General features: G+C 33.9%; 6 protein-coding genes and 1 non-coding gene across 7 annotated transcripts; 5 read left to right on the top strand and 2 right to left on the bottom strand.

Annotated features, from left to right (window-relative positions):
• Positions 1–891: 891 nt before the first annotated feature.
• PHYBLDRAFT_168202 (hypothetical protein) lies at positions 892–1,289 on the top strand (the record flags this gene model as incomplete). Its single annotated transcript, XM_018435817.1, has 2 exons — positions 892–902; positions 989–1,289. The coding sequence occupies 2 exons, from the start codon at positions 892–894 to the stop codon at positions 1,287–1,289; spliced, it is 312 nt and encodes a 103-aa protein (XP_018291808.1).
• A 3,224-nt stretch (positions 1,290–4,513) lies between these two features.
• PHYBLDRAFT_158789 (hypothetical protein) lies at positions 4,514–5,546 on the top strand. The gene is made up of 3 exons (XM_018433857.1): positions 4,514–4,944; positions 5,038–5,096; positions 5,166–5,546. The coding sequence occupies exons 1-3, from the start codon at positions 4,530–4,532 to the stop codon at positions 5,481–5,483; spliced, it is 792 nt and encodes a 263-aa protein (XP_018291807.1). The 5' UTR covers positions 4,514–4,529; the 3' UTR covers positions 5,484–5,546.
• A 573-nt stretch (positions 5,547–6,119) lies between these two features.
• Positions 6,120–7,639, bottom strand: PHYBLDRAFT_64723 (hypothetical protein; the record flags this gene model as incomplete). Its single annotated transcript, XM_018441342.1, has 4 exons — positions 6,120–6,298; positions 6,394–6,672; positions 6,705–7,353; positions 7,403–7,639. 4 exons carry the CDS (start codon positions 7,637–7,639, stop codon positions 6,120–6,122), a joined length of 1,344 nt encoding a protein of 447 aa, XP_018291806.1.
• Positions 7,640–8,814: 1,175 nt separating this feature from the next.
• PHYBLDRAFT_168199 (hypothetical protein) lies at positions 8,815–9,645 on the top strand (the record flags this gene model as incomplete). The annotated part of the gene is made up of 2 exons (XM_018435816.1): positions 8,815–9,466; positions 9,578–9,645. 2 exons carry the CDS (start codon positions 8,815–8,817, stop codon positions 9,643–9,645), a joined length of 720 nt encoding a protein of 239 aa, XP_018291805.1.
• A 200-nt stretch (positions 9,646–9,845) lies between these two features.
• On the top strand, positions 9,846–11,122 carry PHYBLDRAFT_177523 (hypothetical protein). The gene is made up of 3 exons (XM_018437898.1): positions 9,846–10,102; positions 10,182–10,505; positions 10,582–11,122. The coding sequence occupies exons 1-3, from the start codon at positions 9,889–9,891 to the stop codon at positions 10,983–10,985; spliced, it is 942 nt and encodes a 313-aa protein (XP_018291804.1). The 5' UTR covers positions 9,846–9,888; the 3' UTR covers positions 10,986–11,122.
• A 2,856-nt stretch (positions 11,123–13,978) lies between these two features.
• Positions 13,979–14,051, bottom strand: PHYBLDRAFT_t128. The gene has a single exon. It is a non-coding gene; the product is annotated as a tRNA-Asn (tRNA).
• A 1,212-nt stretch (positions 14,052–15,263) lies between these two features.
• PHYBLDRAFT_112506 (hypothetical protein) lies at positions 15,264–15,575 on the top strand (the record flags this gene model as incomplete). Its single annotated transcript, XM_018428292.1, has 2 exons — positions 15,264–15,440; positions 15,492–15,575. Coding segments are annotated over 2 exons (261 nt in total), but the record flags the coding sequence as incomplete, so codon positions are not given.
• Between the last annotated feature and the right edge of the window lie 208 nt (positions 15,576–15,783).

The following is a 15,783-nucleotide window of genomic DNA, read 5'->3' as shown; positions in this document are numbered from 1 at the left end:
TTCTTGCTTGTTTGTTTGTTTATTTATTTATATAATAAATATTATATTTATTTATATATATGTGTAATTATGAGAAAGATAAAAGGAAATAGAGCAGAGAGCAGAGAGCAATGAGAAAAGAGCAAAAGAGCAAAAATTAAAGGGTAAAAGATAGAGTATTAGATAGAATAAATCAGAATATTGGCCTACAGTATTTGATCATAAATTATTGTAAAGATAAACGCTTAGCAGCCACTTTTTATGCCTGCCACGTTTAATACGAGTGACTCAAGAATGACTCACAGGTGAGAGGGTAAAGGGTGTTTTTTTTTTCTTACAAAAAATAAAAATAAACAAGATAAAATAACTATACGTTTGGTTAGTGTTTATGCTACAGACTACTAAACTTTATGAACAGAATTTACTAAAGATGTTGTACTGCGGATTTTGTGATTTATTTTTGTTTTTATATTAGTACACTGTGTATAGAAGCGCAAATTTTGATCAGTAGCCTATAACCATAATTAAATAATTTTTTAAAGAAAGAAAAAAAGGATATTATAATGCAAACGTCAATGCATGTCAACTAACTGCCGGTTTGAGATATTGAACCTCTTTTTATGGCTATTATTCTGTAATGTTATATACCAAATATACATTTGACATAATGGGTCTTCTCAAATTATCATCGACTCTTCTAGGTCATTGATGACGGCTCTTCTTGTGTACAAAAAGTACATGCTGCGTAAAAAGTAAAAATAAAAATTGAAAATTAAATATATATATAAGAAATATATAGAGACCTAAATATCCACACATAAAATAAAATAAAATAAAATAAAAATAAAAATAAAAATTAATTGCTGCGCGCCTCATTGATCTGGGATTATTATTATTATTTAAAAAAAAATCATGGAAGACAGGTAGATCTTGTATAAATACCTGAGGTTAATTTCTCCAAAAATTAACTTCTCAACTTCTTCTTTTTTATCAAATACAAAAAAAAAAGATCTTCTTCTAAGCCTACTCAAACTGAGTCGTCCAAATCAACTGAATCTACCAAACCAACCGAGTCTACCGAGTCTACCGAAACAACTAAAAAAATGAGTTACGAATGGGTTTATGCTTCTGGAGCCGTGTGGGTTCCATTTGACTTGCAGTCACAGAGCAACATTGAAGACGTCTGGAAGCGTGCAGAGGCGACTTGGATCTATGTTGGCTCCTTTAGAGACAAGGCATATGTAAATGCCCCAGAACTCTATGTACATTATCTTGGAAACGATCTCCCTATTGCCAGACGCTGCCTTTGATCATTGAATCAGATCCTCTGGAGAATCGTATTTTCACGCACGAATACAAACACATCAACACACATCAACACACATCTACATACAAATACAAATACAACCACAAACACGCGTACATATGCACTCCTCTTCAACTCATGAATATACTCCTTCGTTTATATAATTTCAATTGAACCTCACATACACACTTTATTTTTCATTTCTGTATATTGATTAGACCCTTTACATTATTTATCTTCACATTGTATGCCCATTACCTTTTATTTTATTTTTTATACATATATTTCACATATGGTTTTCTTTTTATGTATTTACTTGCCCCTTATGATCTATTCTTTAACTTTCTCTTCAAAGACATTTGATGAAGCCTATGCCAACTATCATTATCCTAGAAGTGCACGACGTGTATATAAACAATAAAGAAGACCCTTTTTCACAAACAATTGTTTTTTTGACTTTTTGGTTTTATGATTTCTAGTATCATTATACAAATTCTATTGTTCGTTTTATCAAAATAAAATGATAGTAAAGAAAATCCAAATTATGGGGAATGGTTGTTTCCACTCAGCAACCTTGTGCTCTTTTAGAAAAGGGAAATCAGATCCTCATGTATATACGCTGCGGAACACACTCCTCTGGTCCTAAAATTAACTCTGGCTAGTATATTGTACCTATTTTGACTATTGTACAATTATGGCTTTATTATTATACATCATCTAGATTTTCCAATTCTAATCTTTTGTTCTTTTATTTTCTAATCTCTGGGATATATGGTTACCGTAACACATACATGTGTGATTACTCCATATTATCTCTATGATTACAAGAACAAGCGTGGGCTCTGGTTATAGAATTCTTTGTATCCTATTTACTTTACTTTTAAAGAAGTATAATATTATGCATATATACATATAAAATAGGGTTGCACCCTTTCAAAAATCAATATATGTTTAGTTCCTTTCTATAATATATATATAAAAGGTGCAACTTTTAATTTAATAAAAAAAAAGATAAAATATATAAAATCAATTGATGTATTGATATTTGCGTTGCTAAGTAACAAATTATCGGTCCAATCAGAATGATATTTATCCATTAACATTAAACAATATATGTGTATATATATAATTGCTTAGTTTGTTCTTGTTTATTTCATGATGACTATTTGAACAAATAAATGCATTTACTTATATAGAAAGACACCTATTACCCCACAATGTAATGCGATTACAAACCTATCCTTTTTTTTTGGATCTTTGATAAAAACAATTCCAAGCCTATAATTATTTTTAGTTTTCAATGTGAAATTATGGAGATCAAACTCGTCGTATTGGTTATTAATCTCTACCTCTATTTCTCTCTCTTTCTCTCTTAGTATTATATATTTGCCTTTATTTATTTACTTTACAAGCCATGTAGTCAACTGAGAGATAGAAGGCTGTTGCTATTATACAACCCATTCTTGACATTATTTTGCCTTGAAAGGAAACGATGTCATTGACGTTTCCTTTTTTTTCTTTTTCTTTTTCTTTTTTTAACAACACTTGGTTTATTCTTTTATCGTACGATTGTTTCAGAGTCTAAAAGCTCTTTATACATATATATCTCTTCATTCTTTTAAAAGCTTCTGTGTTAAAGAGCAGGATTATTTCCTTATATGGATAAACATTATGGTTTGCTGGCTTTTTTTTTACATTTATATATGTATTAGAGTAAAATTATTGTACCTGTTGTACAAAAAGACAGTTTGTTATTTTTATTTTTTCTAAAGAAAAAGAAAATAGAAAAAAACTATAATTTTTGTGGTTTATATAATAAAACTGCGAATTACAAACAGTACTAGTCGGCATGGCGCAGCATATCTGTACGCTTGAAAATATTAACATTCATTTTCATTTCTACTATTAATATTTTAACACATCTGACAGGTAAGAATAATTATATATTACATGATGTCAGTTAGACCTTTAAATATACAAATATATATGATACTATTCTTTTCTTTGAGTATATTTTTAGTTAATGTAGTCATTATTAAACAATAATCCTATCACCACTTATCAATTATCAATTATCAATTATGCGCCACGTCTTAATTATGTGCATTTGTAAGCTATAGCATATTCGAGAAAGATCTATATTTCAGGTAGGGCTGCTTAATAATATGCGCTTGAGAACTACTGTAGACCCTGAAAGTATATAGACTTAATTTTGCCAAAACAAACAAACAGAAAAAAAAACTTATCAGTCGATGTATGACAAGAAGAGCATTGTGTGATGAAATGCACTTTACATGACAGGCGAAATAATTTAATGCGTATTATGATAGAATCTCGGGTTAAACAAGCACATCGCATGGCTAGATGCCGAATGAACTTTATCAGAATCGAATTATGCTTTGTACTATTCACCCTCTGGGATCGATCGTGGCTTTCTTCTCGGTTGTTTCGTTTTCGGAAGAGAAAATTGCCAAGGTAAATGAGGTATGTTCATGGCCGGACTAGTCTAGACAATCTATAGCGCAGTAGTTTGAGTAAGATCCGAGCAAAAAATAGTTGTTGCTTTTTTCCCAGATAACGCTGGGTTGTAATAGATAAATATATAGGTACACAAAAAAAAGAACCCACCTCCCTTTAGTGTCCAACTAATCTTGACATGATTTTATCTACCTAAGTAAGCTATGGCGTCAAAATATAAAGTAATATAATATACTATTATCTGGAGCCTAGTCACAAAATGAAAGACTCGCCCGGAAAGATCTTCTTTGTGCATATTTTTTGATGGTAACATCGATAATACAAAAGATACCCAAAAGACCATGCCGAATTATTAATTCTCGTGGTTCTGTCAAATAATCTAGCAAAAATGAAACAAAGAAGCACGTGAAACAAAGTTGATTTATTTACTCAACAACCACTAAGAATAAAGCACACCATATCCTTTGAGTGGCAAATTGATGATATTAATTCATCCGGGATAATCGATGAACAGCAACAACAACAACAACAAAAAAAAACGAGATGCCTCAGAATATTTGTGACACCCGAAGCACTTTCTGTCTTTTCTTTTACCGTATTTGTTTTAACGATTAGTGACTTCTTTTTTTTCTTATTCAGAAAAAAAAAGAACGAGCTTTCATGAGCGATATTCAGGTGGAGCTAGCTTATTGGTGGTTCGTGCTCTCTCTCTCTCTCCTTTTATTTCTTTCTTTATTTTATTTTATTTTTGGTTTTGAGACTAAAGATGCTTCGCTCTGCACTTGTGGTTTTCACCGCATTATTTGCAGGTCTTACACTCGCATGCGAACCCGATTGCAGACATGGTCTTGCCAATGATTTTTCAAAGTTCTACAGTCCTGTGTTGCAAATGGCAATCGACGAACTCCACGAGAAACTTGCTGCAGAACTCACTAAACCCATCACAATTGCTGAACAACTATCTGTTGTCGTTTACGAAGAAAATATTCGTGAAGATGTCCGTACCAATATTGGCCCTGCATTGAAGGGCTTTGTTGCAGAGGCTGTAGGAAAGAAACTTGAAGATGGCATCTTCAAAGTGATGTTTGCCGAGGAACTCCCTTTCAAGGGCGATTGCAACAATCCCAAGAGAATTGACAGAAAGATGCCCCCTCCTGGAGAAAGCTGGACAAGAGAAGAATGTGAGTAAAAAATAAATATAAATAAAATAAGCCATGCGATTCTTATTAACTACCTTCATCTCTCGATTAAATAATCATCATAAAAAATTATAGGTGAGAAGATGGACTATATCTGCGGTAACCCTCCTTCTATCTGTCATTTCTTGCCCGATGTAAGTACCAAGAAAAAATTCAAAATTATATGGATTGCTTTTTTTTAAAAAAAATATATGTTTTTGTAGATCAAATTACGTATTGTGGGTCGTATTCGTCAACAACTTCATGATTACGCCAGATACCAGCAGGGCTTGTTGTTCCGTACCATTGCTCAGACTTACAGACAGTCTGTTCACAATACACTGGTTAAATATGGTGCTGGATCAATGACCAATGACCCAAGCGTCATGGCATATGTTAACACGCTCATCAGTGGTGCTGGAAATGCCACTGAGGACTGGCTTGTTGAAGACATTTCTGAACTGTGTACTCGTCCTGCACAGAAAGAACTTTGCGATGGTTGGGATGAAAAGATTATTCCAGAGATCCTCAAGTGGCCTTAAAAGAGTCCATATATATATAATATTTTTAATAGACTATCAATAAATATATACACAACACAAGACAAAAAAATGAGTGAGGTGGTTTGCAGTTTTTAATACAAAATATTGAAAACTATTTGGAAATAGAACTGTACTATATCAATATTTTGCTATGTATACCTGACCCACATTTTACTAGACTGGTTTCTCTTTTCATGATGATTACTGTCATGGCTATATTTTATTAGCTTTATACTTTCTTATTATGGGAGAGTCTATTTCTTAGCTTGAATATTATGATACCCAACTGATTTATTCTTCAATTAACGACCTCGTGTATGTATATTCAATATGTAAGAATACATATTCATTATTGTGTTCTTTATTAAAGGTGAATATCACCGAGATATCCTTAAAATTATATATTATATATTACAAATCGAGATTCTAAAGGTCTTGACTTTTAAAAAAGAAAAATTAAACTTAAAGTATATATAAATAAACATGTTAATTAAAAACCACTCTGCATAGATTCAAAATGAAATATCACCGTTATTATACCTTATGAGTGTGTGGTTGGGAATGCAATATTATTATTTTTCGACTAATACTCAGGGCAGCGGTTGATGGCGTGAGTGGATAGGACAATCTAGAAAGTCATGCCCGATTATTAATGGCCCTCATTTCTATCGCTTCGTGAGGCATGGTATTCCCAAGAACCTCTACGGTCCCTAGATCTTCCTCGTCTTGATCGTCATCGTCACTGTTACAATCAGATGGTTCACAGTCCCATTTACAAATTGGACAAAACGTTGATTTTTGAGTAAGCCATTGATCTAAAGCAAAAACAAAAAGATATCGAGTAGTTGATTATTATCATTATCAAGCAATGATATTATGGATTCCGAAGATAAACGTATAATTCATTTACCAATACACATCACACAAAATCCATGATGACATGGCAATATACGCAGCTCGTGTTTGTCTTCTTCAAAGTCTTCAAGGCAAATTGCACAATTGGTATTTTTGACAATCCCGGCTGTGTATAGCTTGATAGGTAGTCCGTTGACGATTTCAACAGCTAACGGGTGTGTTTCCTGTCTGTTCTGGGTGTGGTTTGCGTATTCGTTTTCAGAATCATTTGGAGATATATTTTGGTCGGAAGTTCGAAGCTTTCTGAATCTCCACCAGCGTAAGATTACAATACCTAAAAGGCGATAAGTCAGTATTACATATTACATGTATTTAAGAGCAAAATAAAGAATATATATAACAAACGTAACCTGCCTATAAAGAACGCAGATGCCAATGCAACAATATAGGCCAAGTATCCGTGGGTACTGAGTAATGCTGTTCCAAAATTATTAGACGCATTGCGATCCATGGTCCAAGGAACTGGGCCAAAGAAAGGAGTGAGCTGAATAAACTTTCGGATGTTTTTTGTATTATTTGAATTAAGAAATTCGAGGTGGGCCTTTATGTCTACTCCATATTTGTTGGGAGCAAAATAGATGGGAATTCGTAGTTCTCCCTCTTGGATATTATTGTCAGCCATTTTATACACATTGCGCTCGGCTGGCAAGGGTTTTGAAGAGTCATTTTGTTCATGATGTTCGTTTCCGTGGAGAGCATACGTCGGTGTTCCGTCGTAGGTAATATTGTCGTAGATAAGTATAGCTTTGACATTTAGATCGCTTGCTTCAGAAAACTTTTGTAAGACTGAGATTTTTTCACTCCAGCCGCAATGACCACGTTGAATCATAGCGATCTTTGGTACGGATCGGATCGGCAGGCTCGTGAGTGTATTGTTGTTTAGTTTCTGGATTGAATCGAATGAGATATTGGTTGATAAACAAGAATACGAAAAATCGAATAAGATCCGTTGAGCCTGTAATGTAAATGTCAGAATTGATTGATCGTACTGGATCTTGTATTACCATTACGGGAGCACGGGGATCGTTTCCAGGGTAGAGTACTTGAAAGTCATCGGATCTTGCAACTAAGGATTCTTTTTCTATAATCTGCCCGGGGTCATTGACATCAGAGATGTTGTAAACTATTGGTTGCTGCCAAAATGTGGGATTTTCAATGCTCTGCATCAACACGCATGGTAATACAAGGCATAACACAAGGATTCGGAGTGTCCCATGATCAAAAAAATTGAGCAGTGCCATTGATTATTATTACTATTATCTTCAAAGAGCAGATATCAAACAGAGATAAAAGAGAGAGATAAAGCAAAAGGAAAAGTGACAAAGTGAAATATTACTATGAGACGATGTCATATGCTAATAAAGCCCGCTTCTATGGCTTCATGTTTCTGTGGTGGTTTTATGTGGTTTTTATATGTTTCTGTGGATGACGCATATGTTCAAGCGTTATTTTACCTATAAAATCACAGCTAAACACTACCCTTGTTATCATTGCCCAATGGTTATTATATTCTTGGCCGAAATGAACATCTTATCCCCGAGAATTTATTCCATATTTTACTCTCTGCTATTTCTGGTGTGAAAATAAAACAAAACAGAGGCTACTGAATTTTTGCTATTGAAGCGGGCAAGAAATGTTTATTTGAGATTTCAAAGATAATATGCTTTGTTTTCTGGTTTCTCATACTACTGCAAAAAACCAGTATATATTTCTGATTTACTAATAATAATTTAGGGCTGTATGTATTTTTAGTGAGGCAAAATTTGCAAGCAATTGTTTGGTATTTTATGATAAGGAATCAAAGAATTGGACTAAACCCTACTTTATTAATAATAGCTATCAATAAAACTTCTCAAACCCTAACTTGACTAAAAATATATAGATACAAACACTCGGTGGGGCTGTGGAAATCATGTAAAATTAGGCTGATAATTATCTGTCTTCAAAAGAAGAATGTTGTATCCGTGTGGTGTCCTAAGCACTGTAGCCATTACTAAGCTATTCCTCTAATATACAGCAGATCAATCCTTCTACATAAAAAAAACCAAAAAAAAATCTATACAGTGAATATATAGGGACGTGCACATTGGTGTAACAGCAGCCTATTGTAGCTTACTATAACTTATTGTAGCCTCATCACCAAAACTAACACTCTTATTTAACCAAATAAAATCGTTGATTTATCAAAAGCCGGGTGGAATATTATGAAACCATAATGATGTGTGTGTAATTATAAGCTCATATATATCTATAATAGAATATCTAGCCAGCCTTCTTAAAGAGAGGAAAAATAAAAACAAGGCTGTATTCTGACGGTCATCCAAATATTGTCGGCGAGACGGTCACAGGAGATTCCGGATTGGGGACTGTCTCTTCAGGTTTTGGAAGCAGCGTTTTTATTTACTCACTGTTCACTATGGCAAGTTCTCTGGTGAAGCCCTATCTGAAAAAATTCGTTTTGCGAACCCATCCAGACTTCTTCGGGCATGATCTCTCAAGAAAAAGATGTAATGAGGACTCTTTACAGCAACTCTACACACTGCTTGGTCCTCTTCTCAAGAAGAGTCCACCTATGGTTAAAGAAAAAACTCGGCTTGCGTTCTATGACAAATCAAGTCAAAAGCAGGTTGAGGGGACCTTTGACCAGCCGACTTCGGAGTGGGCTACTCTGCAATCGTTTTTAAGTCTATGCAAAGAACTCGGTATCCCTATAAAATCTTCTGATATGGATACTGTAAGATCCATGGTGTCACAATCAAGTGGAACTAGGGCTGCACGTATGCACAAGTCATTGAAGCAAGAATTTGCAGAGGCACTTTACAAAGGACATGATACATCCTTCCGTAGAGAATGGACGCCAAAGACAGTCTTGGAGAACCGTCTTTTGATGATGGGTCCCTCTGTGGATAAAAATAAGATGGCTGAGCGATTGTGTGAAATTCTTCCTCAGCTTAAACCTGAAATTTGGTGGGGAAAGATACCCGTACTGATCGTCTCACCCGAATCCAGTCTTCCCGTTACACTCACTAAAGGAATGCTGATACTCACGAGTGACATGCAATGCGCAGGTACTGAGCAAACAAAATACAAACAAATCCCTAGTTATTTCCCCCTTATTTTTTTTTAATACATCAACAAACACCTCTTACTGACCAATCGGTGAAATGGCTGTCTGTTAGATATTGAGCAATACTTGGCTGCTAACTTTGAAAGGAAACATGCCGAACACATTGAGAAATACAGATGACTGTAGATTGGGTGTCATATAATTTATTTTTATCCTCTTTATCAATATCTGATCCTTTGGGCAAGTCTTCACATTGCAGCCCACTCAGCCCAGGACTGTCTTCTGACAATAACAAACTCAAACAATTGAATATGAATATAAATATAAATATAAATATAAAAACAAGCATTTTTGAATAATACACATCATTGATACACATCTCTTCTTCTTCAAACACAAATCCACGTAAACACAATAACAAAAATGACTCTTGGCTTTGATGATGAACTTCCCACCGATGTCTACGAATTCAATGAGATTCGCCAAAACTTGGTCTACCAGAAGTCGGGTATTGCTTCTATCCTCAAGCCTGCCCCAGTTGTCCAAAACTTGCCCTCTTTTGATGCCGAGGGAAAGCCTTGCTTTAAGCCATATGTTGGAAGTGGAAAGCTTGAAGGAAAATACGCGCTGATTACTGGTAAGTTTTCTTTTTTTTAAAAAAAAAAGGCACAGAGTAATAAAGACATCAACTCACGGCTCTTTTTATACATTAAAAGGTGCTGACAGTGGTATCGGTAGATCTATCGCCACCCTATATGCCCTCGAAGGTGTTGCAGGTATCACTATTGTCTACCGTGATGAAGAAGAAGACGCAGATGCCACGTACACCAAGAACACCATCGAGGCTCAATCCAAATGTGTCATCAATCTTATTGCACGCGATGTTGGTTATGAGAAAAACTGCCAGGAGATTCTCGACTCCCATTTGGCCGCTTTTGGCCGTATTGATATTCTTGTTAACAATGCCGCAGAGCAGCACAAGGTTGTTCGTGTTGAGGATTTGGTAGCCAGTACTGTTGAGAGAACCTTCCGCACTAATGGTAAGAAGGTGTAAAATAATAGAAAGCGTTTAATTTGGCATTTTGTCTTAAACGCGTTTTTTTCTTTAAAAAAAAGTGTTTGGTCCTATCTTTATGACAAAGCTTGTGTGCAACCATCTTGTTGCTGGTGGCGTTGTCCTTAACACTGCGTCTATTGCTGCTTATCGTGGAATGGATGTCTTGGTTGACTACTCTGCTACAAAGGGTGCTATTGTCTCCTTCACCCGTGCACTCTCCCAGCAGCTTGCTCCCCGTCGCATTCGTGTCAATGCTGTTGCTCCCGGACCTGTCTGGACTCCTTTGATTGCAAACACGTTTTCTCAGGAAGAGATTAAAAACTTTGGTTCCTTCCCTCCTTTCAAGCGTCCTGCCCAGCCTGCTGAAATTGCTGCTGCGTTTGTCTTCCTTGCTTCTGATTCTGCTTCCTTTATTACCGGTCAGGTTATCCACCCCAATGGTGGTACTGTCGTTAATGCCTAAACACCATATCATTTCTTTTCCTTTCTTTTTCGGGCTAGTGTTTATACTTCCATTGTACTTTATAGGAACGTATTGAAAATTGCTTCAAATGCTCTCATAAATTCTCCAAAAATAAATAAATTCATCGTGACAGTTCCAATATTTTGCTTGCGTCTTGTTACTGCTGAATAAGCAAGGGGTGAATGCAAGTGAAAAGAAAAGCAACGTGTGTAACGCATCCTGCAGTGCAGTGCATTCATTCAAAATATTATTTTTTGAATAATTTTTTAAAATTAATACATATTAGTCGGTATCAAACTTTCTCGGGTGTTTACACAACAAACATGCTCTGCAGTCAAAATTACTCTTACACGCACACACATACGTATAAGCATACGCCTACCATAGAAAAATTATTTATTAGAGTAAAGATATTGTGTAAAGTAACAAGTAACACATTAGTAATAAGACATACTACTTTATTACATTTTAAAAAGAAATTCTTAAGTACGTAAACGGCTATCGATATATTCAAAAGTATTTCTATATAGTGTGAGAGTTTTTGGTGGTAATTGCGATTTGGCGTCTACCCTACATGAACATCGCAAAATATGAATAAACTCGGCGCCCACTCTCTCAAACTTTATCTATATCCCAGGAATTATTTACGGTTTGAACATTGACCCTTAAGTTACTGAATGTTGTTTCAAGATCCCATCAAGTATATTCGATATGCTTTAAATCTGAACTTTGAATCAATCAGCGCTTGAAACTCTTGATTGCTTAATTTTACCTACTCATATTGTATAAAAACAATTTCTGTATTAACTAATAACATTTTTTGGAATTATCAAATATATATATATATGTGTGTGCGTAGGCTATAAGTCTCGCGTAATTATTAGTTTACTGTTTTGTTCATGGCTGCAACTCATGTACGTTAAGGAAGCAAATTTAAATAAATATGTTTCATTTTTCCCATTTTCACTCGAGAAATTATATATTCCCTTTTTTATATATAAAATAAAAGGAGTGTTCTTATTTGGTCATTGATATGGGCAAAGGCGCAAAATATGAAATAATTGACTTATTTATATATATAATGTAAGTTATGCAAAACTATAAAATGCGTTCTTTGGTTATTTTTTAGGGCTTACAATATGCGTGTAGATTCAGTCTTGGCTATCGTGTAATTTACTAGCTGGACAAGGCAAAGATAAAGCAGTTCCCGTATATATAATGATACTACAGTGTTTCTACTTGCGATTGAAAGTGTTGTGGTGGTTGAAGTTTGATGAAGTTTTAAGAGGAAGAATTGAAGATTTTAGATGAGGAACGAAGATTCGTGAAAACTTGTGTAGGGTTTGTTCATTGAGAAAGATTTGGTATCAAAATTTGACGAGGTTCCTATACTGAACTACCACTGCTATTTATGTTATTTTGGATCGGGAAAATTATATAACTGGGGTCAGGTAATCAATCCTATCTGAGCCTTAATCAGAGCAACGTGATCTTGGAATAATTAATGTATGATTAATTATATAAATGTGTGTAGTCCCAATGAAGTATTAACATCGAAAGTAAATGTGTTTATGAGTTATAATTATACTTATAATAATCTACTGATGTATCCCATATTATGGTGATATCATCATATGAAATATAATCACTATCATGCATGATAAACCTGTGTGTTAAATAATAAAGTAATTGTTAGACACCTTTGACTGGAATAGCTGAGGCTTTATATTATTTCCTTCAAACTTATTCTCAATTACAGCAGTAGTCAATACTCATTTACAACAGAGACAAACTAAAAAATGTTTTAGACGAATAAATATCTACTTTGTCTGAAAACTACTTTTTCTTTGTCTACAATTACATCTTGATTCGTCTAAAACATTTTTTAGTTTGTCTCAATCTCAAGTAGAAACACTGTAGTATCAACTTTGAATAAACGTCTTGATTGTGGTGAAGATATTTAAAATGAACATTTCTGTCAAATGTGTCTTCATGACTTGCTGAGGATATTAAAATATATCATAACGTTCTGTATAAGAACTGCTTTTATTTTGTGAATAAATAGATATGATAGAATAATCTAATGGTAAAGAAATTTAGTTAGTGTTTTTTTTTAAAAAAAAACAACGGGGGTGGGGCTGTATTACTTACTCTAAATATCTATAAAAATCATCTTTTATCCTCTCTTTTGTCAGAGTTGGCATCGTAGATAGAAATCCATAAGTCAGGTATCCAATTGGTTATTCCTTTTAACATGTGTCCTTAATATTATACCAATTGGTTCTCCTTTTTGTTAAGCAAGACATATTATGTCGCCTTCTATAAATGTAAAATAAATATGTCTTGGGTAAAAGAATTAGATTAGATAGTTTCATTTTAAGAAATCTGCATAAATACTCCAAGGTTTGTATCAATAAAAAAGCATTCAATTCTCTATATCCCTATCTGTTCCTATTTATTCACAACGTTCTAGTTGGTAGTGATCTATTATAAAACTTATACAAGTTAAAGTAATAGAAAGATACACCCGGTCGAGACTTGACACTTTGATTTTACTTATACTCCTTGGTCCCCAGTGGGTTTGACCTTTTGACTTTGTTATAGTAAAAGGATGTCGTTTTCGATCTGGGTTGTTCTTCCAATGCTATAACACAGCCAAAATTGGTCAAACCCACTGGGAATCATAAACGAAGATAAAAGAATAAAAAGAGGATAGAAAGATAGATAACTTTTATTGAATGAAATAACGTCCTCTTTTATATCTTTTCTAAACCTACCCAGCCATTATAAATGTCTGTTTTGGTTTCTATTCTACTTTTGTTAAGCTATGTGCTTTCTAATTCTTTTGTAAGCAAAAGGAAATCACTTCGGTCGTTGTTCTCAAAAGAGAATTCTGTGTAATCGTCATCCTGATTGGCTGACAAGAATTCGGGGACGACAAGGAAGACCAACCAAGATCGGGAAAGACAGAAAAATAAAAATAGAAAATGATACGCTCCCGGGTGGGCTCGAACCACCAACCTCCTGATTAACAGTCAGACGCGCTGCCAATTGCGCCACGGAAGCATTTGATGCTTCTTTAAAAGAAAATAATATTTTATTCCAAAGTTGTATTTTACATAGTTCGGGCCGGACTAGTGCGGTAGATACACCGGAATGTGACGTAGAACTTGTTTATTTTACTAGTTTGGCGGGGACGATGGACTTTGACCGTTTCTTTTTTTCCCTCTTTTTTTACTATATGTATCTGTTAATTTTAATTTTTTATATAAAATACTAGGAGCTTTGCTCCCCCCTCCCTTTGGGGGGTACCATTTGGCTACGTTAAGTTCTATGTAATTGTTCCCTACTGGTAATAGTGTACGGCACACAATTACCAAGTAGTATAGGTTTTTACATTTTATTTTAGTGAGAAATAGCAAATTAGAGAACACGTGACCGATTATAAGGGCTAAATCACATGATCTCTAATTTCATCCTGTCTTTCTAATATGATATATATCTTGTTTTGCTCCTTTATCAAATCTGTTAAATATGATATATGCTAAATAATATTATCAGGCTCTAAAATATTAATGGAGTGTATTTTAAAGGGTAAAAATAGTATTTTTTTATAATTCAGTGTTTTTGAAGGATTTATTTTGTATCATTGAGTAAATTTGAGCCCTTTAAATATTTTAAACATTGCTTAAGAGTAAAGATTAACAACATTAATTCTGAAGTCTACTTTTATTTTACACTTACTTGTATTAAAGTTTATTTTTCAAAAGGATAAATAAGAAAAAGAAATGATAAATATCACTGCCAGTTATATTGATAGAACGATATTATTTTATAATTATAGTATATTACTCTTTTTATAATGACAGATCAATGCGGTGGTCAAATCAGTACATTTTATCTATTACCCAATTCTTTTCAGAGGATGTTTATTCTTCTTTTACACTTTACATATGCAAAATATTATGGATCTACACTATACTAAACCTGAAAACACTGGTCTTGACTACTATCTAGCTCGAGAATGGCGATATTCAAAAATACTGGCGATATTATGTGTTCTGTGTACCTTGATATACCTATTACAATTCAACTTGACCGGAACTCTTATTACAGGTGCATTGGGGTGGATATATCCTGGTAATGGTTATATTCTCATCTAGATTTATAATATTAATACTCATATATATATATGCATGCATGCATTTGTAGCATATGCTTCTGTAGGTTATTATCTATTGTGTTATTCAGATTCAAAATAACAAATTGATTTTATAGCTCAAGTGCCTCGAAAATCCAGATTATCTTGAAAGAAAACAATGGCTTACTTACTGGATCATTTTTTGCTTTCTTCAAATACTTGAATTGTTTTCTGATATAATTCTGTATCATTTTCCCCCGTATTTTCTTTTCAAGGCTTTACTTATTTTATGTATGATATTACCACGGCTGAAAGTAAGTAATTAAATAACTGAATATAATAAGTCTAACATATCAACTGCGTAGGGCGCCAGTGGCATATATATGTATATATTACGACCATTACTTATCCCTCAAAATAGTACCCTTAATAATACTTCGGCGTCATAAAGTGATATAATATAATAAACTATCTATCTTGTTTTTTTTTATTAGCTTTCTTTCTCTTTTATCTTTTTTCTTGGAGTTACTTTATATTTTTATATTGTGCTGGTACTTTGTGCCTGTGCATAAAATGAATAGATGGCGCGTTTTTACGTTAATTATATTCTTATTTTATTTTTTGGTTTTGGGTTTATTGATGCTTTACAGCAAGGAG

This window comes from Phycomyces blakesleeanus (genome assembly GCF_001638985.1).
Source record: "Phycomyces blakesleeanus NRRL 1555(-) unplaced genomic scaffold PHYBLscaffold_10, whole genome shotgun sequence".
NCBI lineage: Eukaryota > Fungi > Mucoromycota > Mucoromycetes > Mucorales > Phycomycetaceae > Phycomyces > Phycomyces blakesleeanus.
The sequence above is the reverse complement of the archived record's forward strand: the minus strand, read 5'-3'. Positions and strand labels throughout refer to the sequence as shown.